Genomic DNA, 18,321 nt, shown 5'->3' on the forward strand with positions numbered 1-18,321 from the left:
TGGCGGTTCTACTTGCCCTGCGGAGGCTTTTGCCATTGATTGATTTGGAGAGCCCCAATTCAGCTGCTAGAGTTAGTCGAGCTGAAAGCCCTCTCCTTAAAGACAGCCCTCTTGATTGCACTCACCTCCATCAAGAGGGTTGGGGACCTGCAAGCATTTTCTCACAGTGACACTTGCCTGGAGTTCAGTCCGGTAGATTCTCACGTGATCCTGAGACCCTGACCGGGCTGTGTGCCCAAGGTTTCCACGACCCCTTTAGTGGTCAGGTGGTGAGCCTACAAATGAAGCTGCCTGGAGAAGGCAGACCACATTGCTGTGCCCGGTGCATGCTTTGCGCACCTATTTGGATCACACGCAGAGCTCTAGAAGCTCTGAGCAGCTCTTTGTTTGCTTTGGTGGACAGCAGAAAGGGAACACTGAATCATGAAAGCTATCTTGCTGGTATACCAGACCAGGCCGTGCCCGCCCCTTTGGGAATACGAGTACACTCTACGAGGAGTCTGGCATCCTCGTGGGCACTTGCCAGTGGCACTTCTCTAGCAGAAATTTGCAGGGCAGCGGGCTGGGCAACACCCAATACATTCAAGGCTTTGTGGTCTCTGAGTTGAGCTGGTTTCATCCTGTGCATTTTCAGGTAAGAACAGGTAAGGTTACGGGACAGCTGGCCTGGTATACTGCTTGCATACAGTGCCTTTCCCCTCCATGAGGTGAAGACGTGTGCTTCTTTCCCATGCGAGTTCACAAACCCGTGAACCCTGGATGCCTTCCTCCCTAGCCCTGTGGCTCGCAAATTCGGCGGAAGAGTTCGCAGCCAGATCCACTATGGGTACTAATATGCCCTGTACTGGGATAGGTGCTCCAGAGGTGCTGACTAATATGGTAACCCACGGTATAGTCTCCCTTTCATCAGACCTGCATCTCCCTTGGGCAGAGCTTTCTCTGCCCTGGTCACTGTGTTGTAGAGGTCCTCCCCTTCGAGGCAAGACCTACCACCACGCCTCTTCCATGTGCAGTGGATGAGCCCACATGACGTATTGCCACATGTTACCACCCCTTCGGGCAGGATGTGACTTTGGGATGTGTCTTTGCGGGGTGTTTCCCCCCTGAAAGAATAGGAAAGAAAAGAACACCTTCTCTGATGCGTATAATAGCAATAGATGGCCATTGCCGAATCTAATACTCTGTGGAGAGAAAACATAGGGAGAAAGGGCAGTGGCTGGCGTGGCCTGCTCCCAAGCTAGTTACTTCGCTTCCCCCACTCAGTCTTGTGGGGCATTGGGGGAGACTGATCTTACGCATGCAGCAGCTTGCTTGCACCTGCATCGGGCAGTTCACATAACATGGTTCAGCTGTTGTGGCGTTTTTCTATAAGGACCCCTAGTATCACTACATCGACACAACGTCGAGTGAGTGACAGAAGGGGAAAGTCTTGGTTACTGTTGTAAACTCCATTCCCTGATGGATGTAATGAGATGTTGTGTCCCTCTTGCCACAACGCTGTACTATCCGCTGAAATGGCCAGGACCTTGTCTCGGCTCCTCAGCACAAAAACTGAATGAGTGGCCGTATTCCAACTCCTTTTATACCACTCCGGGGGAGTGGCATACAAATTCCACTCGCCAATTCTCATTGGCCTCATCTCAAAGATTGGAGGTGTTTGGGGCTCCCAAGAGCGACCCCTAGTGTCACTACATCGACACAACATCTTGTTCCCTCCATCAGGGAATGAAATGGAGTTTACAGCAGTAACCAAGATGATTTAATGCCTTTTGCAATGAATACTAAACCTATGGGGACTAGTAGGTATTGTCTATCTAATTTAACCCGTGTCTATCTTTACACAGTAAATGTGGCACCGAAGCTGCATCTGAAGTGGCAATTAGCTCTATTTTCACAGACAGGAATGCATGGTTTTACACAGCAGTTGCAAATGCATAAATAATGTTATGAGATTAATATTTTAAATTATGAATATAGAAATATTAAATGAATTAAATTTTTAATGAAATCTCAACCTATGGGGACAAATTCAATCAATAAGTCAAACTCCCAATTAGACTATGGAAAATGTTTAAATGTTACTTGAATAGGTGACATTATATTGTGGAAGGCTTTATACGTTTTCGAAAAAAAAAAATAATAATAATAATAATAATAATTTTCAAGTGTTTCAGGTTCAAGGTTTATAGCGAGCCTGGGCGTTCGTGTTCACATGAACAACCCACTTCACCTCCATTTAGCAAGCAAACATTTTCATTTGATAGCACATTCAGCATTTAATGTGTTTTTTAAGTGACTCCATCTTAATTTACTCTAAAAATGTGTGTGAATCTCAATGCATTAGACCAAAAAATAATAAAATATACAATTATGCATATATATGAAAGCAAATGTGATATGTACTTAAAACGGATGGAGTTTTACTTAGAACTAACTTGCTGTGTCTTGTCGTTGGTGTTGTATTGTGGTATCTGGACGAGGTACAAGTGCTCCAAAAATATGTGAAGTCATTAGCATTAGAAAGGCTGAATGTGAAGAGCATGTAAATGGAGCACAATGAGCCTGTCCTTCCCTGCTTCTTCATTTCAATAGTGCTCTCAACACTTCAGTTACTGTCTAGCATTTTTGCATTTGTTTAATAAGGACTGTGATTAGTGTACACGAAGGAAACATGTTGACTTATAACTAACATAAAATATATATTTTTAAATTACTTATAAGATGCATCACGGTTACACACACAAACACACACACACACACACACACACATGCTTACACACAAAGACACACATAGGTCTTTTGCTCTGTTTCACTGGTTCTCAGCTAGTTTTGCTTCAGGATCAAGGATTTCAGGATTTCACACTTGACAGGAGAAACTAAAATTTCCTAAAAAATCAAGAATTGAAATAGGTAATTATTCATATCTAAATGTCTCTTTAATTTTGACACTATAAATACAAGTGAATTGAACACAAATTCTAAGTAGTCTGGGTGTAGTTTTGTTGATTTTTGTTTTTAGGATGAGGGCATGTGACACAACATGTCTATACTGACATGTGTCTAATTTAACCCTTTTCTAAGTGACAGAATTTGTGAGTTTTTTTGGATGCCTGACCTTCAGAAGCCTTGGATGCCTGACCTCCTTTCAAAAGTTGTTGTCTATTTATATTGCTATCCTAACTCTGAACAATATGTTGCAATACATTATTTGCATTACGCATTGTTTTTCCCTGCTGTCCACCACTCTATCAGAGCAGACGACCCACCAGTTTAGAACTACTGGTATGCGTTTTGAACCAGAAGCAATTGGCCTCTTTGTGCATCTATCCAGTGTTGTCCCTCAACATGAATGTGAAATTCTACAGCAGTTCTTGAGTAGCTGTGCAGATCATGGCTTTTATTGAATTCAGAAGTAACAGTCTAATATTTAAGATAGTGATGTCAGTCGATTACAATTTTTAATCGCAATTAATTTAATAATTTTTGTAGTTAATCACGATTAATCACAGATTTAAAAAATGCTGAAATTTGACACTATAAAAAATAAATGTATTTTCAAAATGTATTTATTTCCATCTTAAGTAAGAAAACAGAACAATATTTATCAATATAAAGCTTAATTAACATTTTCCAATAAAAGCCATAGAAATGCACTAAAATATCACCAATTCAAGTAACATTGAAATTTTTCCCAAAGTCTAAAGTGGGAGTTTGACTAATTGAAAGAACTAGTCCCAACATAGGTTGCATAATCATTGCAATGGGCATTAAATCTCTTAAACTGTCATCCTCCACAATATTAATCAGCCGGTAGAGTGTGGCTATCCACTTTCCTACAGCAATCGTGAAATTGCATTCATGATTCATGTCAGAGTGTCAACGCCAACATCGAGCACCTCTTTGAACTCACCATCCACCTTACATAGGTTGAGAAGTTTTTGATTTCTATCACAAGTCCCATCTGGGCTTGTTTTGTACATCAAAAAGGGCTAAGAGCTCCTTTCTCCATCATTATATCACTGACAATTTAACTGACATTTTCAATCTCTCCCTCTCCCTGTCTGTGGTTCTTACGTGCTTTAAGACATCCACCATTTTGCCCATACCAAAAGAGTCAAAAATAACTTGTCTAAATGACTGGCGTCGTTTTGCTTCCCATCATCAGTGCTTTGAAAATCTTATCAGCCACCACATCTGCTCTGTGCTGCCTGCTTATCTGAACCCACTACAGTTTGCTTACAGAAGCAACCGCCTCACTGATGATGCCATTGCAGTCACAATACACACTGCTCTTTCCCGCTTGGAAAAAAGGAACACATACTGTATGTGAAAATGCTGTTTGTAGTCTACAGCTCAGCATTCAACAACATAGTGCCCTCCAAGCTTGATGCGAAACTCCGGGCTCTGGGCTTCAACAGCTCAACTCCATGCTCTGGGCTTAAACAGCTCCCTGTGCAGCCTGATCCTGGACTTCCTGTCAGGCAGATGCCAGGTGGACAGATTGGGCAGTAACATCTCCTCACCACTCACCACACCATGGGACATTCAACACTGGAGCCCTGCAGGGCTGTGTTCTCAGACCACTCCTGTAGTTCCTGTACACACATGACTGTGTGGCAACACATAGATCCAATGCCATCATCAAGTTCGCTGATGATACGACAGTTGAAGGTCTGATCACTGACAATGATGAAACAGCCTATAGAGAGGAGGTGCACACTCTGACACGCTGGTCTCAGGAGCACAACCTCTCCCTCTATATCAGTAAAACCAAGGAGCTAGTGGTGGACTTCAGGAGAAAAGACAGAGAACACAGCCCCAAAACATTAATGGAGCAGCGGTGGAGAGAGTCAGCAGCTTCAAGTTCCTCAGTGTCCACATCACTGAGGAACTCATATAGTCTGTCCACACTGAGGCCGTTGTGAAAAAGGTTCACCGGCACCTCTTCTTTCTGAGCTGGCTGAGGAAGTTTGGAATGAACCACCACATCCTCACACGGTTCTACACCAGCACTGTAGAGAGCATCCTGACTGGATGCATCGCTGCCTGGTATGGCAACAGCACTGCTCTCAACCGCAAAGCCCTGTAAAGGGTGGTGCACACTGCCAGACACATCATCGGAGGTGAGCTTCCCTCCTTCCAGGACATCTATACCAGGTGGTGTGTGAAAAAATCTTGGAGGATCATCAGACACTCCAGCCACCCGAGCCATGGGCTGCTCTCACTGCTACCATCAGGCAGGCGGTATCACAGGATCAGGACCCGCACCAGCCGACTTCACTACAGCTTCTTCCCCAAAGCAATCAGACTTTTGAACTCTTGATCGCTCATGATCAACATATATCAGCACTGCACTTTATTAATCTCACACTGGACTGTCATAATTATATTTCTCTTAACAACACACTGGCAACTGACTATCAACCGACAGCCTGAATGTCAATACAACCACTATACAACCTTACTGCACATTTATATAGATTATTTTATTGTAAACTGTGTATTCTACGTATATTGTGTGTATTGTATAAGGTATGAATATTAGTTTTGTAAAATTGTGTTGTGTAAATCTGATGTTTATTGTAGAATGGTATATGTCTCATCACTGTCATGACTGCTATGTTGCTTGGAACTACACCCAAGGCTTTCACCCAATGTTGCACATGTGTATATGGTTGAGTGACAATAAAGCAATTTGACTTTGATTTTGATTTGACATAGAAGCACTGTCATACATTCTTTTATTCAAAGGGATAAAACCTCTGCGGCTCTATGGTAGGAGAGAGCGTAACGTCAACTAACGTGTTACAACAGTACCATCTCTAGAATGTCAATAGGACATTATGCTGTTTCATGCCAAACATGATAGAAGGGCTTTGGCGTGTGTGTGCTTTGTGAAGTGTTCATCAGTTTAATGACTCCGGGTGGACACATTAAATAGTTTCTGCCCTTCACACCAGCGTTTTTGCTGGTTTATGTTGTATAAATGGTAAATGCGTTAATTGCGATTAAGAAAAATTAACGCGTTAAACTTTTTAAATGAATCGCATTTCATAACGCGTTAATTCCGACACCCCTAATTTAAGGCAATGAAATACATTTTCTATAAAATTTCAAACTGTGTCCCATATTCCTTATATAGTCCAATATAAAGTAGCCTATATCACTGATATCTAAAATCATCTTCTAATAATTTATTGTGACTCTCTCTGATAGCCTTTGTAAGAGGTTTATGTGTAGAAAGAGGATGGACTGACACTTTCACACATACAGACTTTTCCATAAATGTAACAGCTTTTTTCCCTCTCGTTTAGAGTGGGAATGGCAGCAAATCAGTGTCAGCAATTTGCAGTCAGTTGTGATGTTGCCAGAAAGGTTCTGCATCAATGCTATATATGAACAAAGCCATAAGATGAACGATTTGAGCATGTATGAGGTTATGGGGCTCTTATGCAAGAAGTCAATTACACACTTCTGAAGCAGATATATCATGTCGTTGAGTTGTACGCCTGTGACACAGATGTCATTTTTATATACTGTATATACAGTTCTTATATACTGTGTTTGTGTGTGTGTGTGTGTGTGTGTGTGTGTGTACAGGGTTGGGGAGATATGTAATAAATACAAAATATAAGTAAATGTATTCCACTACAGTTACAATTTAAATCATTGCTCATTAGAATACAGTTGCATTCAAAAAGTATTTTGATTGCATTTTATTTTCATTTGTTTAATTTAATATTTAGTCCGTTCAGATGGAAAACATTTATCCATATAAATGATGCGATCCAAAGTGCATTTGAACAGCGGTGAAACACTTTCTTATGATGTAACATTCATACGAGCAGACAGAGAAGTAAGTTTGGAGCAGAAGAAATATAAATAAACCTTGTGTAAATTGTCGGCTTTACGCTAAGCTAAAATGCTATTTCTAGCCATTTTACATGCACGTTACCAGGCATGATCATAATTTTTAATCAAGCAAATTCATGTCAGATCATAATTTATTTTTTCTAGTAAGACCTTTGATATTAGGGCAAAAATCTTATTCTTGATAATAATGTTTTAAAATTTTCCTGTAAAAATATGAATAAGATATTTAGGTTTTTCAGAGAATGTATTTTTAACATGTGTATTTTGTGTTACTATACTGGCACAGTTCCTCGTCTGTCACTCACTTCGACGTTGTGTCGAGTGAAGCCTCGGTTACCTCTGAACTTGAAAAAAGGCCAATGAGAATTTGGCAGACAGAATTTGCATGATCCTTCCCCAGACATACGGGTATAAATGGAGGGAATCATGCCTCTGTTAATTCAGATTTCTTCTTCGAAGCCAAGTGGTTGTGCGATCAGCGAGCTAAGATCACTTACTGTTCCACTCACCTCTGCAGAGCATATGCTGTTGGATCTACAGAGCATATCAGCGGCTTTCTCCTTCTCTGCACGACAGTGCAGCTTTGCCCCTGGGTGCTTCCTTCTTAAAGAGGAAGGCCACTCCAGCCACCACACATCGCTCCTTCTTCCTGCCACGGGATTGAGGACGAACCGGCTGGCGATGGAGGCGATTTGAGGATGGCAGCGGGCTGTTTTCACCGGGTAGATCCCCACAAAACACCCGCCCCCCGGCACGCTCGTTGACTTCTGTCTGAGCTCGAGGTGAGAGCAGCTCCTCTCACGGCCAGTCTGTTTACTCCCTCGAGCCCCCTGAGCTGGATGATGAATTCGCCGCTGCATTGGAGAGCATTCTGCCATTCTGACGCGGAAGACTCGAATGGATTGCTGCCTTCGGGTCGGCACGCCCAGATGACCGACATGCTTGCCCAGGATGCTGTCAGCGTGGGGTTGGAGTGGAACCCTCCGTCCTCCCCACAGCCTTCACGGCTAGAAGATTTGTTCCACGGGTCCGGGCGCCGCTCACAGCCATGCTCCGGTTCCTTTCTTCCCGGAGGTGAAATGGAGTGTTTGCAATCCACCTGTGTCCCGAGAACACCACCACCTGGCGGGATCGCCGGTGCTACCCTCCAAGGCTTGTAGGATAACGTTGTCACTGACTGCCAAACCCTACAGCACCACTGGAAAGGTCGCCTCCGCCCTGCATGCCATGACCCTCCGGCAAGTTCACCAGGCCAAGGCACTCAAAGATCTGCACTTGGGTAGTCTTGACCCCGACGTGTTGCAGGAACTGCACTCTGTGACCGACCTCACCCTCTGGGCCATGATGGTCACAGCGCGGACACTCGGGCAGGCAATGGCCACCCTCGTGATCCAGGAACGTTATCTATGGCTGAACCTGTGTGTGTGTGTGTGTGTGTGTGTGTGTGTGTGTGTGTGTGTGTGTGTGTGTGTGTGTGTGTGTGTGCAAATTCTGTCTGCCAAATTCTCATTGGCTTTTTCTCAAGTTCAGAGGTAACCGAGGCCTTCAAGAAAGTCCCCTAGTGTCGCTTCACTCGACACAACGTCTCGTTCCCTCCATTAGGGAACAGAGGTAACAACAGTAACTTAGACGTTTTTATAGTCAAAACAAGTGAAATCTACCAGTGCTGAAGAAGTAATCCAAAGTATTTATAATACATTACTGAGCTTAAGTAATCTAAAGAAATAAGTTACAAATGACATTTTATAGCATGTATTCTGTAATACATGAATACATTACAAAAGTAACCCTCACAGCCCTGTATGTATATATATATATATATATATATATATATATATATATATATATATATATATATATATATATATATATACACACCGATCAGCAAGTATTGCAAATATTTTTAGGCAAGTATTGCCTAAATATATTAAATCATAAAATAAATAGTCTACAGAGTATGCTACAAACACACACACACACACACACACACACACACTAATACAAGACGTCCCCTACAGTGCAGTTTGATGTAGGCTGTGTGGTAGGGCTGCATCTCTTTTAGCAGCTGCTATAACAGACTGCAGCTCTCATAGAATATAAATAGAGTTCACAGACAGTAACAGACAGACGACACCACATGACTTCCTTAAACAGAACCAATCAATTCTGTTCTAATTCACTGAAGCTGAATCTTTCTTCACTGTGTGTGTATGGATGAGCAGTGTCGGGACATATTTATCTAAAAGTAGCAACATGTCAAACATAACTGCATTTTTATTTCAGTTGCATGACAGTACTTCAGCTGTTTTTTTAAAACAGTGTAATTTATTTTTGTATGTCCAGACACCTCATTGAAATGAACTGTTTCCTAAAAAAATTATGCTGATTCATGAGTCCCTGCATAGACACTTTTGTGACATTTTATGTTCCAATATTTATTAAAATAACTTTACAAAATAATATAATATTTATGTTAACACTTGACAATTAGGTTCTATTCAATAACATGTGTATCTAATTTATTACATATCATAAAAAAAACTTTTAACAATATATTTTTTAAATCATGTATTAATCTTTGTTAATGTTAGTTAATACAAATACTATTGTTCATTGTTTGTTCATAGTGCATTAACTAATGTTAACATATGCAAATTTTGATTTAAAAAATGTATTACTATACATTGAAATTAATATTAAGTTTAAAAATGGTTAATAAGTATTGTTCTATCAGGAAGACACGCAGGCTTGAGTGAAGTTTGAGATGCCATTTATTTACATCTATTTATTTGATAGATGTAAAACGGGAGGTGATGTCTCTCTCTTTGGCGTAGGCCCCGTCCGGCAGTCCGATGTAGTTGTACCCGGAACCGTCATGTCCTGCCGGAGATAGGAGGCAGGGGCGAGGAGCCTACCCCCTCTTCGGGACAGGGCTCAACTGGTGGTGGTGGGGAGGTGGAGGTTGCAGTGTTAGCACACCGAAACAGCAATGTGATAGATTGTGAGCGGACTTATAAAGCATTGGCTTACGTGCGATTGGCTAGGAGTTACCCAGCTAATAATGTGATGATGTGCACCTGCTGGTCTTCCCGCTAGAACTAAGCTCCATTTCATTGTCATATGTTAACAAATGGAACCTTATTGTAAAGTGTTACAGCTTTTATTATTCTTGGTTAATGTTAATTTGTAATTGTCCATTGTTAGTTCAAAATTAACTAACTATAATGTTAACACATACAACTTTAAGTCTTAAAAATACATTAGTATAAATTGATCTTTACCAATATTAATGTGTTGAAAAAGTATTGCTCTTTGTTAATGCATGTTAACTAATGAAGTTATTAACAAATATAAATTTATTGTAAAGCATTACCATATTTATTTAAATTCTTATTTATTATAAGATCAGCTCAGTAAATTTAACTGACACTTTTTTGCCAGATAAATATAAATTATACAAATTATAAATATACTGTGTGTGTACACACACACACACACACACTTGTTGTGTTTCCATGTTTTATGGGGACTTTCCATAGACATAATGGTTTTTATACTGTACAAACTTTATATTCTATCCCCTAAACCTAACCCTACCCCTAAACCTAACCCTCACAGAAAACTTTCTGCATTTTTACATTTTCAAAAAACATAATTTAGTATGATTTAGGATGTTTTCCTCATGGGGACCGACAAAATGTCCCCACAAGGTCAAAAAGTTTGGGTTTTGCTATCCTTATGGGGACATTTGATCCCCACAAAGTGATAAATACACGCTCACACACACACACACACACACACACACACACACACACACACACACACACACACACACACACACACACATTATGCACTTCTAAAGAGCAGCTTGACTTTATAACTCTGGTTAATTAAGAGTACATTGACAAGTTACAATTTCAAAGTAGCCTCACAAACACTGTGTGTGTGTGTGTGTGTGTGTGTGTGTGTGTGTGTGTGTGTGTGTGTGTGTGTGTGTGTGTGTGTGTGTGTGTGGAATACCAGACACTGGAATACCAGAGGCATTAGAAACACAGATTTAACAGTGACTCAAACTGTATGTTTGTCTCAGGTATGGTCACCTCTACCTGATATTATGTAGTCTAGTGTTTCAGTTTTTTCAGAGTCACATATTTGGGAATTCCCTGGATTGAATCCAGTGGATCCTTCTCTAAATGAAACTTTAAAAGACAATAACTGTTGTAACCCAAAACATGTACAAAAGAGATACAAGCACTAGAAACCAGTGACTCAGAGATAGAGATATAGTTTATAAGTCTGTATGTATGTGACCAGTGTCTGAATCAAACCTACTTAGGTCATTATTCAGTCATTACTCTCTCAATGTTGTGACTTTTAACAGCTTCTTTCTAAAAATGTCTTGTAACCTAATACAATAGTTGCTGCGACAGACTGGCTCCAGTATGAGTAAATGCAGTACACTAGTATGCCATCACCTCTGATGCACACTATAGAAACAGCCCAAATCTGTTTATGTATGTGCAATAGGGATACGTAAAACTGTTTTCTAAAGCGTGTAAATTTGTATGTTAAAATATTATATTGTATCCCAGTTTAATGTGCAGAGTCAATTATAAGTAATCAATTTTTAGTTTGACTTCCTTCAGAGTATAAACCCTGTGGCTCTGTGATACTTTCAGAACATTGCTCTGGGGTGTTACACAAAAGCATTGTTAGCCAACTATGGTCGCAAATTCCATCATTACAACATAGTACAACGATTTTATGTTTCCCAAAACCATAGTTCCAATTAACATTTGCCAACGTAAATCGCAACGTTGTGTGGTTGGAACTAGTGTACAGCCTTCCACCTGTGGTTAGAAGCATAATCTTTGGTTAGTTTGAGGAGTTAATTTAATTGACTTTGCTGAGGCCTCAATAATTTCTCTTTCATTCAGTCAAGACTTTAACTCATTTACATGCACTTAAGAAAAAGGCTTATTGGAGGCTTTTGCAGAAAGTGACACTCTGAGACATCATGTGAATGCAAACACTGTTTTCATTAGATGACTATTGACACCATTTTAGATCATTAATCTTTTAAAATAATTTGTCACTGGTATTATCTTCACTGGTGTTACAACCCCTTACTTCAGTTGTGACATTTTTATATTCTAAAATAAAGAACAGCAGTCAAGTTACAAACAATGTCAAGATGTTATAAAAAAGTTTTATCCTCAGCTTTTATGAGAGAAAACTGAACTGAATTAAAGGGATTGTTCGCCCAAAAACAAAAATTCTCTCACCATTTACTCACCCTCATGCAATCCCAGATGTGTAATGACTTTTAGAAGAATATTTCTGCTCTTTAGGTCCTCACAAAGCAAGTGAATGGGTACCAACATTTGTAACCTCTAAAAAGACACTAATGCAGCATAAATGTAATTCATAAGACACCAGTAGTTAAATCCATATATTCAGAAGTGGTATGATAGGTGTGGGTGAGAAACATATCTATATTGAATTACTATAAATACTATAAAATCACCACCTACTACACTTTTAACCACTGGAGTCTATGGATTACTTTTATGCTGCATTTATATATTTTTGGACCATAAAAATGTAGTTAGTAAAATGGTTAATATTTTGTAAGTCGGAAAGTCAACATTGTTTGAGAATGACCCTTTAGCATTTTCAGTGGCAACACTGCACACTTCACTTATTAATACAAAAATAAACATTTACTTTATTTAAAAAACAAAGATTACTTAAAAACAGATACCATGGCCCCCACACAGCCCCCCACCCCCACCCCGAACATCGTGTCAGTCTGAGATTACATAAAGAGACAGAAGCAATTGAGAGAGCGTAAAAGATAGAAGAACTGTGGCAAATTCTCCAAGAAGCTTGGACCATCCTTTCAGCCAACTACCAAGAAAAACTGTGTCCAGGTGAACTATAGGAGAATTGATTAGGTTTTAAAGGCACAGGTGGTCACACCGAATAATGATTTAGCTTTTTTTATGTTTACTGGACTTTGTATGGCATTTAGTGATAAATGAAAACTATTTATATCATAATTTTTTAAGACATCCTCAGTATACTACATTTTTCACAAGTTCCTAAAACTTTTGCTCCATACTGTATATCAATATATATATATATATATATATATATATATATATATATATATATATATAATTGTGCCCTAAATTTGGTATGGGTGACAATACTAGCCTATTTTCTTCTACAAACCCTTCCAAGAACTATTAAGGCCAATATCACCAATATAAATACCAATGCTACACTTACGTATATTAAATTAAAGGTTCTTACCATTTCTGACAAGAAAATGGGTAATTAGACATAGTGTAATTAGTTTAATAATTTATAAAGCACATTTAAAAACAGGAGTTGACCAAGGAGTTGATAAATTAATTGAATTAAGACTGAATTAAAAGTTAAAGAAAAAAAATAGGTCTTTATGCTGGATTTAAAAATTTATATTCTAATTTTATATTAGAATATCCCCAGTTGATGGGGATAATCTAATATAAAAAGGGAGACTGTTCCATAGTCTAGCCACCACTGAAAAAGCCCAGTCACCTTTTGACGTGAAACAGCAGTGAGGGACAGAAAGAAACAACTGATTAGATGACCTAAGGAACCTAGAAGCTGAATATGGTTGAAGAAGCTCAATTAAATATTTGGTAGTAAGCCCATGCAGGGCCTTAAAAACAAATAATAACACTTTAAAATCGATTCTAAAACGGGCTGGCAGACAATGCAACAAGGCCAAAACAGGGATAATATGTTCCCGCCTCCTAACACCAGTCAAAATTTTAGCTGCCGCAGTCTGATGATCTAGAGAGGATTTAGGAAGAGCCAAATATAAGGAATTACAATAATTTAACCTTGATGAAATAAAAGCATGAATAACTGTTACCAGGTCTTTTCATCTGACCATATTTTTAATTTTGGCAATAGATCTGGAAAGCTGGAAAAACAGCCCTTTACGACGGCACTGATCTACTAGTCAATATTCAAAGATGAATCCAGAAAGACACACAGATTTTTGACATTACTACATTGGTTGGAAGACAGAGGAGCTAGCTGGTTACCAATATCTACGGTTGAAACAGGAGAACCAAAAATAACTATTTCTGTTTTATTATCATTACGCTGTAAGAAGTTCATTTCAAGTCATTCAGACATTGAAGCATATTTAACAAGGAGCAGCTATTGTCTGATTTGACCAGAAGATTAAGCTGACGATCGTCAACATAACAATGGTATGAACATTTTTATTTCTGGATAATAGAACCAAGGGGAGAGAACAAAAGCGGCCCCAGAATTGAGCCCTGAGGAACACCAAAACAGATAGGTGTATGTGATGATAAAGAATCACCTAACTAAACAGAAAACTATCTCCCCTTTAGGTAAGAGGCAAACCAACAAGTCCATGCAAGCCAACCATACATTAAGACATAAAAGGTTGTCATGATCTACTGTGTCAAATGCTGAAATTAGATCTAATAAAATCAAAATGCAGCATGATCCAGAATCAAGTGAAAGTAAAATATAATTGGTCACTTTGAGTAAAACAGATTCAGTACTATGCAATGATCTAAAACCAGACTGAAAAACATAGAAAATGTGAAACTGTTTAAGACAAAAGCTGAGAAAAACAACCTTTTCCAAGATCTTAGAAAGAAATGGCAACTTAGAAAAGGCCTATTTCTAAGTTCATTTGGATCAAGTTGAGGCTATTTCAACAACTGCTGAACTAAAGCGGATTTCAAAATAGCTGTGACAGTTCTGTTTGCTAGAGAGCTATTAATAATTGCCAAAATAGGAAAAACCTCCTTAAAAAGATGTGAGGGTGACACATCAGAGGTGTGTCAACAACAGTTTATAGCCTTCAATTGGGAAACAATGTCAGAAAGCTGTGAAAGTGATACAGGATGAAATTGATATAAGGAACTGGATGAGGATGTTGTTTCAACTAAAAAAAGGTGTTATAATATAATATAATAAAAAATGTATAATAACATAGGCACTGTTTTAACTTTACTTAAAAATATATCTAACTTCAAACAAACCCATTCACATAAATGTCAAATCTTTTTCATTATTTTGTCCACAAATTAAGTACATACACACCCATACAATTAAACCAACTCAGAAATGATCTAGTGCTTAAATAAATGTTAAGTAGATCGAAAATAGGCCTCATATCTTGTTTATAAAGTGTGTATGCATTCATCATTCACACAGAGGAACAGTGCTGCTGAATAATATCATATTAAATGTACGATTCAGCATGACTAATCACGATAATCTTGGCAATGGTATCTTTTGACCACTACATGGTTCAATTAATTAATAATCAAGTTTAGAACACTTAATAGTGCTCATACTCACCAGTTGTGAGGTTCCGGAGTGAGTTGCTGGTGTAAAGCCAACGAGAAGCCAAAAAAGCTTCCCTGCTCTCCCTCTTTGATGAGGAGGGTCGTGGTGTCCAGATTAAACGCAGAGATCTGGCAGAACAGACACAGCAGAATCCAGCAAAGACCATATCCACGGGTCTGGTCTGTGTACCAGAAAGACATAGCAAACAAAGTCCTAGAGCTGGCCCTTTTCATGTATTTAAGTTATTTAAAATGTTTGTACACAGCCCCCGCTTCCTCAGGCTTAGAGATGCTTTTGCTGTTGCTAGAGTGGTGGTAATGTGTAAGAATGAAAGACTGCACAAGTGCAAGGCACAGACACAGACACAGACACACACACACACACACACACACACACACACACACACACACACACACACACAGAGGCCTTGAATAGACCATCCATCCCCCCACCCCCCCATCAGCTGACATCATCAGTCAAAGATCCATGCCACATTCGTCCTGTGGTTGAATATGACTAAACACAGAAAAATTCAAGTAGCAGCAGCCAGCTGTCATTCACATATTTCTATGCAAACTTTGGGATATTGCATAAAAAATTCTGGATGGAAACACATGCAAATACAAACATTTTCCAAAATGTGCATAAAAAACGTCTAGGTTACGTATGTAACCTCCGTTCCCTGATGGAGGGAACGAGACGTTGTGTCGAAGAAGTGACACTAGGGGTCTCTCTTGAGCGCCGAATATGCCTCTGATCTATGAAAAAAGGCCAATGAGAAGTAGGCAGACAGTATTTGCATACCCCGCCCCCAGACATACGGGTATAAAAGCGGGGAAATACGTCGAGTTCATTCAGGATTTTTCTGAGGAGCCGGAAATGGTCCGGCCACCACAGTGGCTCGGCTCAGCGACGTGGCAGGGAGGACACAACGTCTCGTTCCCTACATCAGGGAATGGAGGTTACATACATAACCTAGACGTTCCCCGTCTGTCGCTCACTTCGACGTTGTGTCAAACCGCTCCTCTGGAATCGTCAGAACTGGCGGCCGGGGAACAGTCATGGGGCTGAGGGTGGAGGGTCCACGTCCAGCGTGCCGGCAGAGTGCCGTGAGAAATTAAATGAATTCAACAAAAGATTCTCCTCCCGGCCTCCACCGGGGAAGGGAGTGGTCTGCTTACCCGCTTAACATCTTGGTCCCTGGGTCGATCGTCTCAGGAGCGCCTGGAAGCCTTCCGGGTCCTCGAGGGGGTCGTGAGACGGGGGGCATCTGCTTCCTGTGGGGTGCTCGACGCACAGGCTGAGAGCTGGGCCCAGGTTGAGGCGGAGCAGGGCATTTCTTCACCACAGGAGGACGCCCTCGGTGAGCAGACGGGGCATGCCCCATGGCAGCAGGTTTGCAGCGGAGCAGGATGTGCGATATGGCCTCTGTCTGCTTCTTCACCGCGGAGAATTGCTGGGCAAAGTCCTCGACGGTGTCGCCAGGGAGACAGGGGCGTTGAGGAAGCGCACTTTGTCGGTCTCATGCATCTCGACCAAGTTCAGCCACAGATGATGTTCCTGGACCACGAGTGTGGCCATCGCCTGCCCGAGTGACTGCGCTGTGACCTTCGTGGCTCTGAGGGCGAGGTCGGTCGCTGAACGCAGTTCCTGCAGCACATCGGGATCAGGACTACCCTCGTGCAGATCTTTAAGTGCCTTGGCCTGGTGGACTTGCAGAAGGGCCATGGCATGCAGGGCGGAAGCGGCATGTCCGGTGGCGCTGTAGGCTTTGGCGGTCAATGACGGCGTTGTCCACAGGGCGACCCCGCCAGGTGGCGGCATTCTCGGGGCATAGGTGGAACGCAACCACCCTATCAACCTGGGCAATCGCCGTGTACCCGTTGGCCGCTCCGCCGTCGAGGGTAGTGAGAGCGAATGAGCGAGGGGTTTTGTGATGAGCAGAGAGGGGTGCTCTCTGCAGTCGTCAGATCATCATGAACCTCCGGGAAAAAATGGACCGGGGGGGCGTGGCTGTGAGCGGCACACAGACCCCAGGAATCAATCATCCAGCCGCGATGGCTGTGGGGAGGAAGGAGGGTTCCAGTCCAGCCCCACGCTGGTGGCGGCCCGGTCAAGCATGTCGGACATCTGTGCATCAGCCTCAGCCTGGGCATGCTGGCCCGAAAGCGGCAGCCCAGATGAGTCATCCGCATCAGATGCCGGACCACTCTCTGATACAACGGTGAGCTCATCCAGCTCGGGGGGTTCTAGAGGATAGGCAGGCTGGCTGTGAGGCGAGCCGCTGTTGCCTCGAGCCCGGATGGAAGTCAACGAGCGTGCCGGGAGGTTCGCAGGGACGTACCGTGCGAAACCGAGCCCACTGCCATCCCCAGATCGCCTCCATCGCCAGCCGCGTCATCCCCAATCCCGTGGGAAGGAGCGACGCGCGGGGTGACTGGAGTGGTGTTCCTTCGGTTGAAGGAAAGCCATTACCGCAACGTTGTCATGGTCATGAACCATCCACAAACGCTGCCTCGGTGTGATCGCAGCCCAGACACATGAGATAGCGCCTGTGGCCATCTGAAGCGGAGAGCACTCTACCGCATCCAGGAACTACACAGGGGCGGAAGGGCATCTTTATAATGATGCGTCCTGAAAAGGACGTCCAACACCGCTGTGTATTGCTCTTTTAGAGGAAAATACTCTTTTAGAGAAAATCACTCATTTAAGTTTGCGCTGTCGAAGCGCCCAGGGGCAAACTGCACTGCCGTGCAGAGAAGGAGAAATCCACTGATGTGCACCGTAGATCCAACAGCAGATCGACCAGAGGTAAGAGGAACAGGTGTGTGTGACTCGCAGCTCGCTGCATGCACGACCATCGGCTCCGAAGAAAATGTCTGAATGAAACAGACGCATTTCCCTGCCTTTATACCCGTATGTCCGGGGGCGGGACATGCAAATTCTGTCCGCCAACTTCTCATTGGCCTTTTTTCATAGATCAGAGGTATATTCGGCGCTCAAGAGAGACCCCTAGTGTTGCTTCTTCGACACAACATCGAAGTGAGCGATAGA

The 18,321-nt window shown here is 41.7% G+C and overlaps 1 protein-coding gene across 2 annotated transcripts in view; it reads right to left on the minus strand.

Annotated features, from left to right (window-relative positions):
* Positions 1-15,616, minus strand: part of itga7 (integrin, alpha 7) — a 122,879-nt gene extending 107,263 nt beyond the window's left edge. For both annotated transcript variants that reach the window (XM_052101951.1, XM_052101952.1), the window contains exon 1: positions 15,280-15,616. In XM_052101951.1, the coding sequence (XP_051957911.1) occupies positions 15,280-15,500 (221 nt within the window). In that variant the 5' untranslated portion in view covers positions 15,501-15,616. The remainder of the gene's footprint in view (positions 1-15,279) is intronic.
* Between the last annotated feature and the right edge of the window lie 2,705 nt (positions 15,617-18,321).

The sequence above is a fragment of the Xyrauchen texanus genome, chromosome 32 (genome assembly GCF_025860055.1).
Source record: "Xyrauchen texanus isolate HMW12.3.18 chromosome 32, RBS_HiC_50CHRs, whole genome shotgun sequence".
Taxonomy (NCBI): Eukaryota; Metazoa; Chordata; class Actinopteri; order Cypriniformes; family Catostomidae; genus Xyrauchen; species Xyrauchen texanus.